The sequence below is a fragment of the Acomys minous genome, assembly GCF_964271855.1.
Source record: "Acomys minous genome assembly, chromosome: 8".
In the NCBI taxonomy this organism is placed as follows: Eukaryota; Metazoa; Chordata; class Mammalia; order Rodentia; family Muridae; genus Acomys; species Acomys minous.
In genome coordinates this window covers 31,887,783-31,901,749 of record NC_140489.1, presented here as the reverse complement: position 1 = coordinate 31,901,749, position 13,967 = coordinate 31,887,783, and the positions used below count along the sequence as shown (strand labels likewise).

Below are 13,967 nucleotides of genomic sequence, written 5' to 3'. Positions count from 1 at the left end.
CTGGTTGTTTTTTATTTTTCCCTCCTCACTAGGTGGGAGGTGGGGACAGGTGAGGAGCCACATTTTTTTGTGCACGTCACAGGTTACAGGCACGTAGCAGATTTTCAGTAAACACTGAGTGTAAAGATGAGCCGATTTGTTGATTAGTCAGAACTACTGCTTCCTCTTTTAACGTTGGAGGTCAGTTCTGGGGAATTGTTTTACCTCATCAATTCACTTTTTCCTCTGCAAAGAGCTCGGGATTCACTGACATCCATTGACCTTTAAGACAGGATAGTCCAAATAAAAGGTAACAACAGCTAGTGTATGTTTACCTATTTAGCCAGATTTTTATGTATACCGGGTTGGCCTGAAACTCACTATGTGATAGAGGATGAATTGAACTCTCGACCCCTCCTCCCCTGCCAGGGGAACACTGAGCTGATGGGCAGGCTTCACTATCCCAAGTGTATGCTGGTGCTGGGGACTGTGCTTGCTAAGAAGCACTCCACTAACCGGACTTTCTTTATCCCCACCCCAACACCCGCTCCACTGATGAGGGTTCTGGTAGCAAATCTAAACCCAAGCTACTGCAGACAAGCCACAGCTTACAGATCCCCTGAAATGAAATCTCCAAAGACAGGGAAGGTAGCAGGCCTGTCGTCTGCGTGCAAAGACTCGGTGGCATTTGCACACCATTCCATTGTCACTTCCCTTGGTGGCTTGGCTACTCCCTTCCATCCTTTGCATTAATATCACCCCCAGCCAACTCCTTTGCTGAGGAGGTGCCTACAAGTCTCAGGTCCACTTCTGGTAGCCTCTTCCCGGTCATCCCAGGAAACTCCTAGCTTCACCAAGGTTATTTGGGGTGTGTGATTATCCCTGAATCAGCCCACTAGCCATGGATGAGCATCTTGATGGAGGCTTTTTTTGTTGGTGTTTTTTTTTTTTAGTTGCAAGAGACTGCACACCTAAATTCAGACAGCCTCAGGCTAGATCACTGTTTCCCTAAGAGCCTGAGGTAGATCAGTTGCATCAGGCGACTGAAAGTCTGCACAAAAGAGCCAGCTATGGCCTTTCTCTCCAGCCTCTCCCAGAGGCAATGACTACACAGAGGTGCTTGGTAGGAAACAGTATGGCTAGAAGGGAGGATCTTGAGCTGTGTTTGTATAGCATCCTATATATACCTGGAGAACACCTCTATCAAAAAAGAGGAAGCCTAATGGATGTTATGGGGAGATCTAAGGGAATAAAGACCCCTTAGTGGCCCCCCTTACTGCCCCCCCTTAGTGGCTCCCCCTTAATGACCCCCTCTTAGTGACACCCCAGTGCCTTCCCCGTAGCATATTTAACTTGCGGAGGAAGTAAAGGTCTAATAGATCCACCAGTCTCCCAACCACAATCCAAAGCAGGCCCAGGGAAGGGCCAGCTTTAACCACACGTTAATTATTGGTCCCCACATAGAGATCAGTTTAGCTTTTTCAAAGTCCCAACAGAGGATGCGTAGTAAAGTAATGCTTTCCCTGTTCAGTGTTTTATTTCGCATAAATGCCCAGACCCTCATCTTGAGGGGAAGAAACATCACGTAGGCCAGTTTCACAGTCTCCAGCTTTGATCTTTGTGGCTGTTGTAAAGGTGTTGCTGGCTTTTGGAGGATGGAGAGACTCTGGCGAAACTTCTGAGTTTGTAGCCTGTGTTCCTTTGGAGTCTTACTTTCTTTTTCCTTGCCTCAGCGTTTTGAGGGAAGTTGCTGATGGTGACTGTGAACGAAGGATGGACAAGAATGACAAGTGATGTCATTGGGACTTGATCTGTCTCTTTCTGTTGAACCTGTTCTCCCCTGCAGGAAGACTTGAGGGCAGCAAGAGGAGTGATGCCTCCCTGCAGGCAGGCAGATGGAGTCCTGTTTCTCCAACTTGGCGCGTGTACTTCCTTCCCTCCGTCTTTCGGTCTTTCGCTCTCAGCATTTGCACTCTACGAAGGCACACACTTTTTCTTTCACTTCCTGTCTGCTATGAGTGATGGCCTGCCATCTCTCTGAAAAGGCGGCAGAAGGTCACTAAGTGTCAGCATTGTCACTCATCTCTGGTTTAAACAGAAAGGTAGGGGATATGGCTGGTCAACCAAGGGTGTGTGTGTGTGTGTGTGTGTGTGTGTGTGTGTGTGTGTGTGTGTGTGTGTGTTGAGTAATAGTTTTCAGATGCCACATGCATTTCTGATTGAGGGCTCTGTGTACCAGCCTTCAAAGGGCCATCATATTTTCTCTTAAAGTGTCCTTTACCATCTTCCTCTGTAGGAGATTGGGAGGAGGGTGTGGAAGCTGGTCGTGGGAGTCCACGTGGGAAGACGGCAGTTGGAGGTCTTGCAGAAGTCAGGTTGGCTCACTGCTGCGTCCTGTCAAAGGGAGGCAAAAGCCTGCTGGAGTTGGGCAAAGAGCCCTGGGTCAAACTGGGCCAGCCACTGATACAACGGTGGCCTCAGGCTGCAGCTCCAGCTCTGGATCTCACCGCAGGCCTTCAGGACATCAGGGCGCTTTGGTGGACACTGGGTAGGGATAGAGGCTCTCAAAGGCCTTAAACCCCCGCCCATGCTCCTTCACGGAAAAAACAAAACACGCTTGCGAGATCCTGCAGCGTCCGAAGACACCACTGAGCGGACGCCACCCTCGGTCTGGGTTTGGGGGGAGAGCGCACCGGACAGAGGAAGATGGTTCAACGCGGACTGAGCTGGAAGGGGTTCTCTGCTTGTCCGGCCGCCGCCTTCGTGTCGCTGCCACCCCGGCTGCGCAGTGTTTTGGGGGTGGCGGCAGCGAGGCCGAGCAGGGGATGCGCTTACATAACCGCTCGCCCGGTCCTGCTGCCTGTCGCTCCGGGGAGCCGCGGGCGGGGCGTTCCGTGGGACCGCGATGCTGCCGGGAGGAGCGCGGCGGGGCCCCGGCCAGCCCCGCAGGCGGAGGAGAGTGAACGGCGGCGGGAGGAGGGCGCCGGCAGCGGGGGAGGTGAAGGTCAGTGGGTGTGAAGCGCGCGATCCACACCCCCTCCTCCTCGTCCCCTCCTTCTCTTCCTCTCCGTCCCCCTCTGACGTGTGGAGCTGGCAGATCGGCCGGTTCCGCATTCCCGACCCCTCCCCGCCACTCAGGGCCCGCTATATAGCCGGGGCTGATGCAACCCGTCCCGCCGCCCGCCACAGCCTGCGGGAGGGACGCTCAGCGGCCGCGACGGGGGGCGCTGGCGGCGGCGGACGCTGCAGCGGCGGCGGCGGGGCTGGCGCCGCGGCGGCTCCCGGGCCGGGACGGGCCTGGGCAGCGGGCGGCAGCAGAGCGGAGTGGGCACGGCGCCTGCAGCCGGCTTCTGGGCCCGGGGGCGCCGCCTCCGCCAGCGGCTTCTGCACGGTGGGTGCGTGGGGGCGCGGGGAGGCGGGGCGCGGGGCCGCGGACACCTGAGACGGCCACCCCCATAGTAGCTACTGCTGGTTGCTTTCACTGCTCCGGGGCCGCGAGCTATCTACCAGAGCGTTGCAGCCGCTGCCCACCCTAGGCTTCCCGGGCTGGGCCAGGCAGTCCTGTCTGTGGCTGGGACAGCGGGGCGCTCCCTTCTCGCTCTCCTCCCCCCAAGTGCGCTTGCTGGGAGGCTCTGTGCACGGGTGGCGGAGAGGGCGGGGTGAGCGGGAGAAAACTGTATCAGGGACTGCGGCGGGGGTGGGGCGGGGTGTACTCGAGGGGCCATACCCGCTCCAGACCTGCTGACAGGTCGCACCCTAGTCTCTTCCGCAGCTCCGCAAGACCTGGAGGAGGGTGTTGGGAAAGACATCTAACCAACAGGGCTTCCTTCGCTCAGGACCATTGCTGCGGGGCTCTGGTTGGGTTAGGAGGGAACCACGGGTAGTCCCGGGTCCCCTTGGGATCCTGTCTCGCACTTCAGGTTACATAAGAAGGTAAGCAGGCTTCTTCAGGTAACCTGCCCAGCTTAGAAGGCACTCATTCTTCTGTCCCTCTCGCCAAGAAGACTAGGCCTTCCATCTGGACTCCTGGACCCTGGAGTGGTAGAGACGGGCTTTGCCTGGGTATCTGGGGGAGCAGGCAAGCTTGAGAAGCCCTGGCTCATTTGCAGAAATGGATGGGCCATTTGGGGGATAGAGGTGGGGAGGCGGGCGCAAGGAAGGAATCAACCAACTGTGTCGATCTTCTAGGTCCGGCCCTCCGTGTGTAGGAGTGGCGCCTTCTCGCTGGCATTCAGGGTAGGGGGCTGCAGCACAGGTCTGTGTCCGAGAAGGGCTTGCACTGTGTGCGCTGCTAAACCTTGGGCCACTCTAGCCAGGATCTTAATTCAGCAAGCATGAACCCTGCACCTCAGTTGGGTACCGCAGTTAGCATCCCTCCCTCCCACCCCCAAGTCTCCCTCCCCTCCACCTTAGGGTTTAAATACACCCCCTCTTGCTTTCATTACTTTTAAAACAAATCTGCCTGCAGCTTGGATGGCAGCCTTATCTTCCTGCGCAGGTTTCTAGGGGAGAGTTTAACTGGGGATCAGATGTGAGCTGGGCTCTTGGGTTTTGCAGAAACTCGAGGTCCAGGGGATAGAAACAACAGCTATTCTTGTGCCTCCGGGGGTGCCCCAGCTTTCACTGCTTCAAGTAGGGAGGATGGATTTCTCAAAGACTCCTCTGTTTCTCCTCCAGGTTGGCTTCAGTTCAGAGGAGCACGCAGCTCTAGACTCTTCCTGAAGAGCTGGGTGCTGTGTGGTTGGAAAGGTTGCAGGAAAGATGGGGGGTGGGGTGGGGTGGGGGAGGGGGACGGAGAGAAAAGGCCTCTGAATCTTCTGTCATAAGTTGGTTACAGTCATCTCCAAGGAGCTATGTCCATCACGGTGACTGTCGCTTAGGAAAAGCCTCAGTACAAAGCCTCGGTACACGGCTCGCTTGCTCAGGCACTGCCTATTTCTGTAGCTACCAACGAACCCTGCTGACTCTTTCCCACCTGTTTGCAGGGGGTCCTCTCTCCTACTCTTTTCAGCCTGCAGAGCTAGGCCTCCTGGGCCTTGTTTGTTATGGAGTTCTTACTGGTGTTGCAATTGGTATCCTGCTCCCTCCCCACATCTCTCTCTCTCTCTCTCTCTCTCTCTCTCTCTCTCTCTCTCTCTCTCTCTCTCTCTCTCTCTCTGTCCCTCTCACGTTCTGTCCACTCTGGGAAGGAAGGAGCCTGCCCAGCATCTAGGCTGGCCCCGCTGTGCCTTCTTTCCGCTCTAACTTTCCTTGGCCCCTGGTACACAACTTTCACTCTTTTCTGTGTGACAATGCGGTGGACTTTTCTTCGCATGGGAATGAATTATGTCTGAAATGCAAAATGGAGAGGAAGAGGAGGGGAGTGAGCCTGCGGGGCTATGTGTGCGAACACCTCGATAGGCAGGGGCAGAGCAACAGGCACGCTATTTTTCCACTTTCCTTTAATTAAGGCTCTGTGGAGGTGTGTTTGAAAACAGAGGGTCTCCTATGCCTTTGAGGAGGGTGAGAACACTGTTTTGGCTGCGTCCCGGGCCATATGCAACGTATGGTGGCCAATGAAACTGGGCCTGGCTCATTCTGTTGCTTGTCTTGGCAGTCAGATGCGTGGCTTGTGTTACCAGCTCTCGGAGCTCAGGGGCTGCCAAGCTCAGTGTGCCTGCGTGTGTGTGTGTGTGTGTGTGTGTGTGTGTGTGTGTGTGTGTGTGTGTGTGTGGTTTGTTGAGACTCAGAAGAGACAAATGCCTCCATGACCCAGGGTTGGACTTACCAGTCTTTCTTTGCACTCGCTGGTGATGGGAGGCCTGGCAGGAGCCTGCCATTAAGTCTGATTTCTGGATGCAGTGGTGGCAAGGCTTCATTTCCAAAATGTAGCTGGCCGGACAGTGTCTCTCTTTTTTTGAGGACCAAAGCCATCATACACTACAGTGTCCGTACCCTGCACTGTGCCACTAAAGGACAGAGCTGAGGGAAGGCGGGAGAGGAGAGAAAGTGTCTAGTGGTAGACCCTCTCAGTTCCCTATAGCCTGTCTGGGTCCTGTCAGAAATGATTTGGTGTCATTCATTAGGCCTCCACGGGCAGAGGACAGAACTGTGTTTTCAGGCAGAGCTTTGTGGAACACATCTTTCTGATCTTCAGGGAAGAGCCAGAGTCTGCCGGGGAATTGGCGCGGGGGGGGGGGGGGCGGTAGGGCAGCGGCATGATGAACAGTTACGGCTTCTTCCATAGCTAGGACAGCTCTGCAGAGCTCATTCCTGCCAGCGTGCTGTGGCTTCTCCTGACTCCAGCTGTCCTTCTCCATCTTCCCATACAGCCCAATGAGTAATCCCTAATGACCAACCAAAGAGATAAATGGCACCAGTTTACTCTTTTGTCTCTGGAGCAGGCCAGGACCCTAGCCCATCCATAGTACCTGTGGCCGATAAACGTATGCGCTCCGGGCTGCAAGTTCCAGGGCACTTTGGGAGAAACCGAGGCAAGCTGCAGGCGCCAGGCTTCCTTTCTGTTCTTTTGTACCCAGCCATGACTCAGCACCTTTTCTTTCTGTGCTGTAGTTTACTGTCAGGGGACAATATGACCCCTGCTGTCTTGGAGGCTTGAGGATGGGAAGAAAGAGAGACCTTGCTAGTTAGTCTTGAGGGGTCACCTGGCCCTGGTGCCTCCTCCTCTGACTTCCCACTCCTCAAGTGAGGGCTCTTCCAGGTGCTTTTCAAGTGCTTAATAACTTAATTTTCTCTATTGCCTTCCAAGGCAGATGAGGCCACTCCCACTTTATAGTGGCACACATGATGCACAGAGCGGTGGAACTGCTTTGAGTCCCATAGAGAGCAAAGTTTCACATCAGCCATCAGGCTCCACAGACTCCTCTCACCAGCCTGTAGAGCTCAGGGTAGCCTTTGCAAGATGAGCGTTTGTGGTTTGCCTTTCCTATCATCGAGGCGTTTTCTCTGCCCTTTGCCCCTTGCCCTCTGGATCTCTTTGGTTTCACAGGCTGCTTGGCAGCGCCATTCAGATTGCTGGAAAGAAATCATCGCTTGACTTTGTAGCTCCAAGAAGAGGCTTGGCGTCTCTTGCTGGCTGTGCGACTTTGACCAAATTCCCTAACCTCACCATGTCTTACTTTCTCTGAGATTCCTAACGTTTGGTCCTGCACATTGTGGTCACTGGCCTGCCACCTTTCTGTCCCCTTCAGTGGAGTGCTGCCTCTACGTCTCCCACCCTCCTGGGAATCTTACTTCCACAGGCCAGCGCCTAGGTCTTCTTGACTCTTGGCCATTGCCTGTGACTTCGGCTCCTGGGGTTCCCGGCCCTCTCACTCATTTCTGGCTCTGTTCTTTCTACTTCTCTCAGACCCGAGGCCACCATGCACACTGTTCGCAAACCATTCTCTATGTCAGCTGCTTATCTGGAGAGCATCTGTCTTCAGGGACCCAGGGAGTCCACAGTCTCTTTCTCTGGTGTTCTAGAAATTACATTCTCCATTCCTCTTGTCTAGTCTTTCTAATTTTGTAAACCTAGTTTTGTTATTCTAGATGAAGATGCTGATTATTGAAGGAGAGCCCTTTACACGAGTAGCTTGCCAAAGTAAGGCCATGATTTGCGGGCACACAGAAAGAGGTAGGGTTAGTGCATTGCTTTCTTTCGGTAAACAAGAAAAGGAGGAAGAGAAGCTGAGTAAATTACTGCCACCTTTATCCTCTTGAGTGGAGGGGCTCTCTGAGGTCGTGTCTGCCAATGGATATTTTGGGCCTGAAAAAGTTTTGTGACTTTTTATTCTGTGCATCCAACGTAGCTCCCAACTGTGTTCTTTCATGTCCCCAAGCAATTCAGCAGACACAAATACTAGATATTTCCTCCAGCGGTTTCCCCTTGAGCCCATCTGGCCCATTTTCTTCAGGCTGGTTTTCATGGGGCTGTGTCAGTTCTCCTGATGCCTTTAACTCCACACCCAACAGCTGAGGGCCCCTGTGACTTTTCGAGCCTTTTCTAAAAGGCTTATTTATACCAGTTTGTCATCTTGGCTTTGGGCATTTTCCCAGATACTTTTTTTCTTTGGCTTTTCTTTCTTTCTTTCTTTTTTTTAAAGAATTATTTCATTTTTGCATGCAAAGTAGCGGGTGATACTTTGATACATGCCTGGCTTGTGTTTTCCTTTGTTGGCTAGCATCCAACTTATCCTTAGTCAGTGTCCCACATTGCCAGTCACTTTGGGTTCTATCCTGTATTTTGAGGCAAAACACTCACACCGGGGGTGGGGGTGGGGGGGCATGTCGCTGGTATTGAGAGCTTGGTCTGTAGTCACCACCCTACTTACTCATGGAGACCGGGAGGGTGTCGGTCTTCATTGCAGACCTCCCAGGCCCTGAAGGGAAGAAAAACTCAGGTCTTTCTTCTAGAGCACCCAGTGTGCGCTTCCCCTTTCCCACTAACTTGTTTCCATCTGGAACAAGTGTTGTGGGGGATGACTTCGCCTCCTGTCACCTTCCCCGTGTCTTCCTGGAAGTGGCAAAGTTCCTCCTGGAGGTAAAGAGCTCCTTCCCCAAGCTCTCCTGCCTTTACAGATTCCTCACATCACAGATTCCTCACATCACATTTTTTTTTCCAAAAAAAAAAAACAAAAAACAAAAAAAACACCAAAGCTGCCCTTTGGCTTCAGTTAGCTTTGCAATGAGTGGGTTTCCATTTTGCTGCAGCTCCTCTGCCCTCCCTACCCCCCACCCCACAGAGACTGCTGGCATGGCTTCTCCCTGGTGAGTGTCTGCGTGCTGCGCTGTCTCCTAGGAATGGTATGCGTTAAGGACTTTGCGGTTTGTGTTTGCGCAGTTAGGGGCTTCCAAGCAGGGAGAGTGATTTTTGCTTCTTAAAAAAAAAAAGCCTCCGTGCTTGGTCCCCTGACCAAAATTTGTCTTTGGGATGGGTTCATAGGGGAGCAGGGGTGGCAAGAATTGGGGGCGGGGAGTGGCAGCTATTCCCAGGGGGTCTTTGGTAGCAGAAAATTCATTATTCGTTGGGAGCGTTTGCTAGTGTCTCCTGTATATCATCTGTATGAACATAAACAGAAGCTGCAAACAGAGTCTGCTGTTCCTGGAACAGGACAAGATCTGGCTTCCATCTCCAAGAGATGGCTGAGGCAAGAAAAGCATTAAAGCCCTTGGGTCTTTGTGCTCTTCCTTTAGAATGGATGGCCTGGGGGTGAAAGTGTGCCGTGACAGAGAGCCTGTAAGATTCCAGAGAGACCCTTACCCTATAGGCTAAAGTTTCCTGCCTCGAATTCCCTATTGTGCATTTCTTCACACATTCACTCACTCAACAAGTCTTTTTTCATTATTTGTGTGCCGGAAGTAATCATAGGCGCAAATAACAACCAGCCGTGACCTCTTTCCAGGTGGTAGAGGGGGAAGGCTTGGCCCCTGCCCTGCCCCTGTTCTTTTAGGGAGATGGCAGTTGGCCTAAGGCTGCCCTGGACACGTCTCCTAGCTCTAGCTTAGGACCCACCGCACCACAGACCCAACCCTGTCACTGACCCTGGCTATCATCTTGGAGCTACCATCTTGTGGGAGAAGCTTCAGGGCTGTTTTACTTGGACTTACTCAAGTTGCTTTGGAGCTCTTAGGGGGAAGCTACCTGGAACTGGGTCTCTCTAGGAACTAGAGGGTCTGATGCTCTGCCTCTTACATGAAAGTTCGTGCCTGGAGAGACACCGTCTTCTATTGACGGCATTAACGCCTCTTGAACCTCCCAAGGGGAAATGAAAAAAAAAAAAAAAAGGCAGAGTCCTAAAACGAGGGACCAGAGACTGGTCTTAGTTCTGCCCTTTCCCACCTGTGTGACCTTGGGGCGCGTCATTTAACTTTCTCTGAGCTTCAGCCTCATCAAGCCAAATGAGGATGTGGCTCAGGCGAGCTCAGGGCCTTCTTCAGCTCCGAGACTGTCACTCAACATGAAGGAGTCTCAGATCCTTGTCTGAGGTGGCCCAGGCCACACTGGGTGCTCCAGGGCGGGGGGGGGGGGGGGGGGGAGAGTGCGGGGTGCAGAGAGAGCCGAGGGACCAGATGTTGAGGGTACGGTGGGTGAAGCTCAGATGAAAAAGCCTGGGTACAAATACCAACCTGGGTACAAGGCAGGGACTCTGTGCAGGGGATTTGATGTACAAAGACTATGTGAGGACTGAGATCTACCAGCCTACCATCCATGTGCTCATGTGCTCATGTGCTGCTCGGCGGTTCTCAACCTGAGGGCCTCGACCCCTTTAGGGGGGGTAGATCAACCCTTTAATAGGGGTCACATATCAGATGTTTACATCATGATTCATAACAGTAGCAAAACTACACTTATGAAGCGGAAATGATTTTATGGCTGGGGGGGGGTCACCTCAACATGAGGAACTGTATTACAGAGTCACAGCATTAGGAAGGTTGAGAACCACTGCTCCAGACAAAAATAACATCCATTGGAGTCTGGAGTTTGAGGGTGCCAATCACTCGTGTGTTTTTAAGAAACAGGCGGGGGGGGGTGGGGGGTGGGGACTTTAGAGATGGCTCAGCAGTTAAGAGCAATGGCTTTTCTCCCAGGGGACCTGGGTTTGAATCCTAGCATCCACATAGTAGCTCACAACTGTCTGTAACTCCAGTCCCACGGGATCTGACACTTTCTTCTGGCCTTCAAGGGCACTCACTGCACCTATACAGTGCACAGATGTACACGCGGGCAAAACCACTTTTATACATCAAATAAAATGAAAATAAAAATAGGCCCAAGACTTAGGTAGAGAAGCAGATTTTATCCTCAGAGGTGAAATGGAGGCTGTATCTTGTATCCATGGATCACTCTCCAGGTCCATTTACATATGAGGACAGACAGCCTCAAGCATCATGGCCTCGTGAGTACTTGAATTCTGTCAGCAGAGAAGCCTGGTCCAGCAGATGTCCATCTCCCCTGTCCTGGCCTATGTGTCCTCCACAAAGAGATAGATGAATATGGAAGGACAGGCTACATGTCCCTCACCTGCCCACCACCTTGATTTCTAAGACTGTAAAGACTGGATTTTTATAGACTTGGGCAGATGGATGGGGAAAGGGAGAAACTGTCTCCCGTGTAGCATCGGAATGTGTGAACGGCTTTGTTTTAGAATGCTGCTTACAAGGCTGCCTTCGAGACTGGGAACCTCTGACTGCCGTGTTGTAGTGCCCGCTGGCTCCTAATCGCTGGCCAGTAATTGGATGGATGGAAAGATGATGTGTGGAAGGGCGGGAGGGTGGGAGGACTAGATATGCCTGCGCTTATTGGCAGATAGGCTTTCTTCTGTCTGGGCCTGGAAATGACTGTGTCTCACCCGTGAGATTCCTTCAGTAAAGAAACGGAAGAAATAAGAATTCCCTGCGTGTCCACCCCACTTTTCTATCCTTTTAAGTTTGCTTCAGTCTTTCCTTGTCTGGGGCCTCTGAGAATAGAGAGATCTTGGAGGAATTTGCTGGTGCCGCCTGGAGAAAGTACATGCAAATTAATTCCACATTTTTTTCTTTTTTCTTTTTCTTCTATTTTTTTTTTTCTTTTTCTTTTAACCCTCAATCTCTTCCTTGGGTATCAGATACATACACAGTCACCTTTAACTCTGCCTAGGTTCATCTTGTATTCATGGTGTCTTAACAAGTGTGCAGAGTAGGATGTGTGATTTGAGGGGAGGCACCATGCCAGACCAAAAATAACTGCCTTCTGAACAGGTGTGAGGTGCTTCAGATTCCGCGGCTACGCTGGGTCTCTTCAGAGGCTGCCGCTGCTGTTTAAATCCAGCCCAACAGCTCTGACTGCAGAGCCCCCAAGGAGCTAGCTTTCTTTCTATCTTGCAAGGGATTCTGGCCAGGTCTGGCTTGGTGGGCAGGGAGGCTCTGAGCAGCCTGGTGCCAAGCCGGTGCCGGATAAACGTTTGCCCACGGTTGGGCTAAGCATCGCCTTTAGGAAGGGCCAAGTCTCCTGTGCTCCAGAGATGGACGGCCTTAGTGTGAGTCAATTGGCTGAGCTTCCCTGTATTAGCAGGACTTGGAGCTTACAGGCAGGAAGAGCAGGAGGAGAAAGGATTCGGGGGAACCCCGGGGAGAGAAAGGAAGGGCTCTGGCAGCTCACAGAGCCTGATCACCTCAAGCTAACCCACCCATCCTTCTTTCTCCAACCCCTCCAGGCCGGCCTGCCACTCCTCCTGCTATGATGCCTGGGCAGATCCCGGATCCTTCAGTGACCGCAGGCTCTCTGCCAGGGCTTGGCCCCCTCACCGGACTTCCCAGCTCTGCTCTGACCACAGAGGAGCTGAAATACGCTGACATCCGCAACATCGGGGCCATGATTGCGCCCTTGCATTTCCTGGAGGTGAAACTGGGCAAGAGGCCCCAACCCGTGAAGAGTGAGGTGAGACCTCTTCTCTAGACAAAGCCCAGGGATCCAGGTTTTGGTTCTAAACACGCCTTGGAACCTCAGCCTTGCTCTTCAAAGTGTGGTCTGAGAACCAGCAGGAGAAAATGGAGACTCCGGGTTCACACTAGCCCTGCTGAGTCAGAACCTGTGTGTGTGTGTGTGTGTGTGTGTGTGTGTGTGTGTGTGTGTTCACCAAGCCCTGGGGGATTCATGCATGTATTCAGGTTTGAGCCGCACTGGCCTAGGGCAGGATGCTTACCCTGCCTGTGGGTCTAGGAGGTGATGTGATACTGGGTGCAAATAGTATCTTAGTAGTTTCCCTGGGGCTCTGGGAGGGTCATCAGAGGTCATGGAGATGTGTGTGTTTTTTGAAAAGCATAGAGGGCATTGGGTTCTTTTCTAAAAGTCCGGGTCACTGGTCACACCATCCCTTTCTGCCCCTTTTGCCCCCCCCCCCCCATCTGGAGCTGAACAAGGAAACTGAAGGAAAAGGAGGGTGTAGGCTTCTTTATACTGCCGCAGAGCTAGGCATATGGCCTCAGTCTCCAGGACCGTCTGCATGAGGTAGGGCTTGCAGAGGGCTGATGGAGCACCCCTCCTGAGGGCTCCTTACCTGCTACTCTCAGGACCTCCCTCTGTCAGGGCAGCTGTTCCCCCCAAAAGCCACTGCCTGGAAGGAGCCAGGGGTAGGTGGTAGAGGAAACTGGAGTGAGCTGGGGACAGGCCATGGCCCAGCATCTTGTGGGTGTGTCGTGTGGGTGTGGCCCTGCCTGGAGGTAGCTCATTGGAGACTCAGAGCTCGGAAGGCTGAAAGCTATGGACAGGGGAGCTTCCGGATAGAGAAGGATGTCGGGCTGTGCACTGTGCCCATTTGCTGGTCTTGGTTCTACTCGTAACTTCTCTCTCTGTGAGTACCATGAAAGCTGCAGAAGCTTCCGGGGGCGTGCCCTGAGTAGCAAGCTCACTCTTTGCACGCTCGAGTTGGCTTTCAGATGTGTTTGGTTCAGCCTGCTCAGTGTTTTAAAAGCAACCCAAACTGATATTTCACTTAGATCGTTCAACAAGAAATGTGGGGAATCTGGTCACACACTCCTTCGGTCAGGCATCACGAAGGCTAAATGTACAGAGAGAGTCGGTTCATTCTTTTTCAGATTTTCAAGATAGGGTGTCTCTGTGTAGCCATGACTGTCCTGGAATTAACTCTGTAGACCAGGCTGGCCTTGAGCTCACAGAGATCCTCCTGCCTCTGCCTCCCAAGGTGTGAACTGCCCCTGCCTGGCTTGTTTACTGTAGATACTGATGCGTCCCTAGAACCTTGACTTTGCTTTTCCTGTTGGCTTTACCTGTCTTACCATGAGCTGCCTTCATCCCCCTCCACCACGTGGTCCATCCAGAGCCTCTGGGCTTGAGACACCTGGATGAAAGACATCATAGGTATCTACTAACGACTGCTGATTCCAAGATGGGAATTGACTGACTACGTTCCTCTGAGTTCTGTCAAGGGGCGTTGTGTGCTATTGGTAGCACTTCTTTCAGCCCTCTGCTTCTCACCCACCTAGGCCCATTACCTGAAAACGGTCCTTCC

The 13,967-nt window shown here is 52.7% G+C and overlaps 1 protein-coding gene across 3 annotated transcripts in view; it reads left to right on the top strand.

Annotated features, from left to right (window-relative positions):
* The first annotated feature begins 1,300 nt into the window (after window positions 1-1,300).
* The window catches only part of JDP2 (Jun dimerization protein 2), a 44,274-nt gene continuing 31,607 nt past the window's right edge, over window positions 1,301-13,967 (top strand). Inside the window, exons 1-2 of one of the 3 annotated variants that reach the window (XM_084791170.1) lie at window positions 1,301-2,983; window positions 12,153-12,376. In XM_084791170.1, coding sequence (XP_084647296.1) covers window positions 2,686-2,983; window positions 12,153-12,376 — 522 coding nt within the window. In that variant the 5' untranslated portion in view covers window positions 1,301-2,685. Of the gene's footprint in view, window positions 2,984-3,118; window positions 3,375-12,152; window positions 12,377-13,967 lie in introns of those variants that run through there. The other 2 variants (XM_084791171.1, XM_084791172.1) reach the window with 2 other exon arrangements.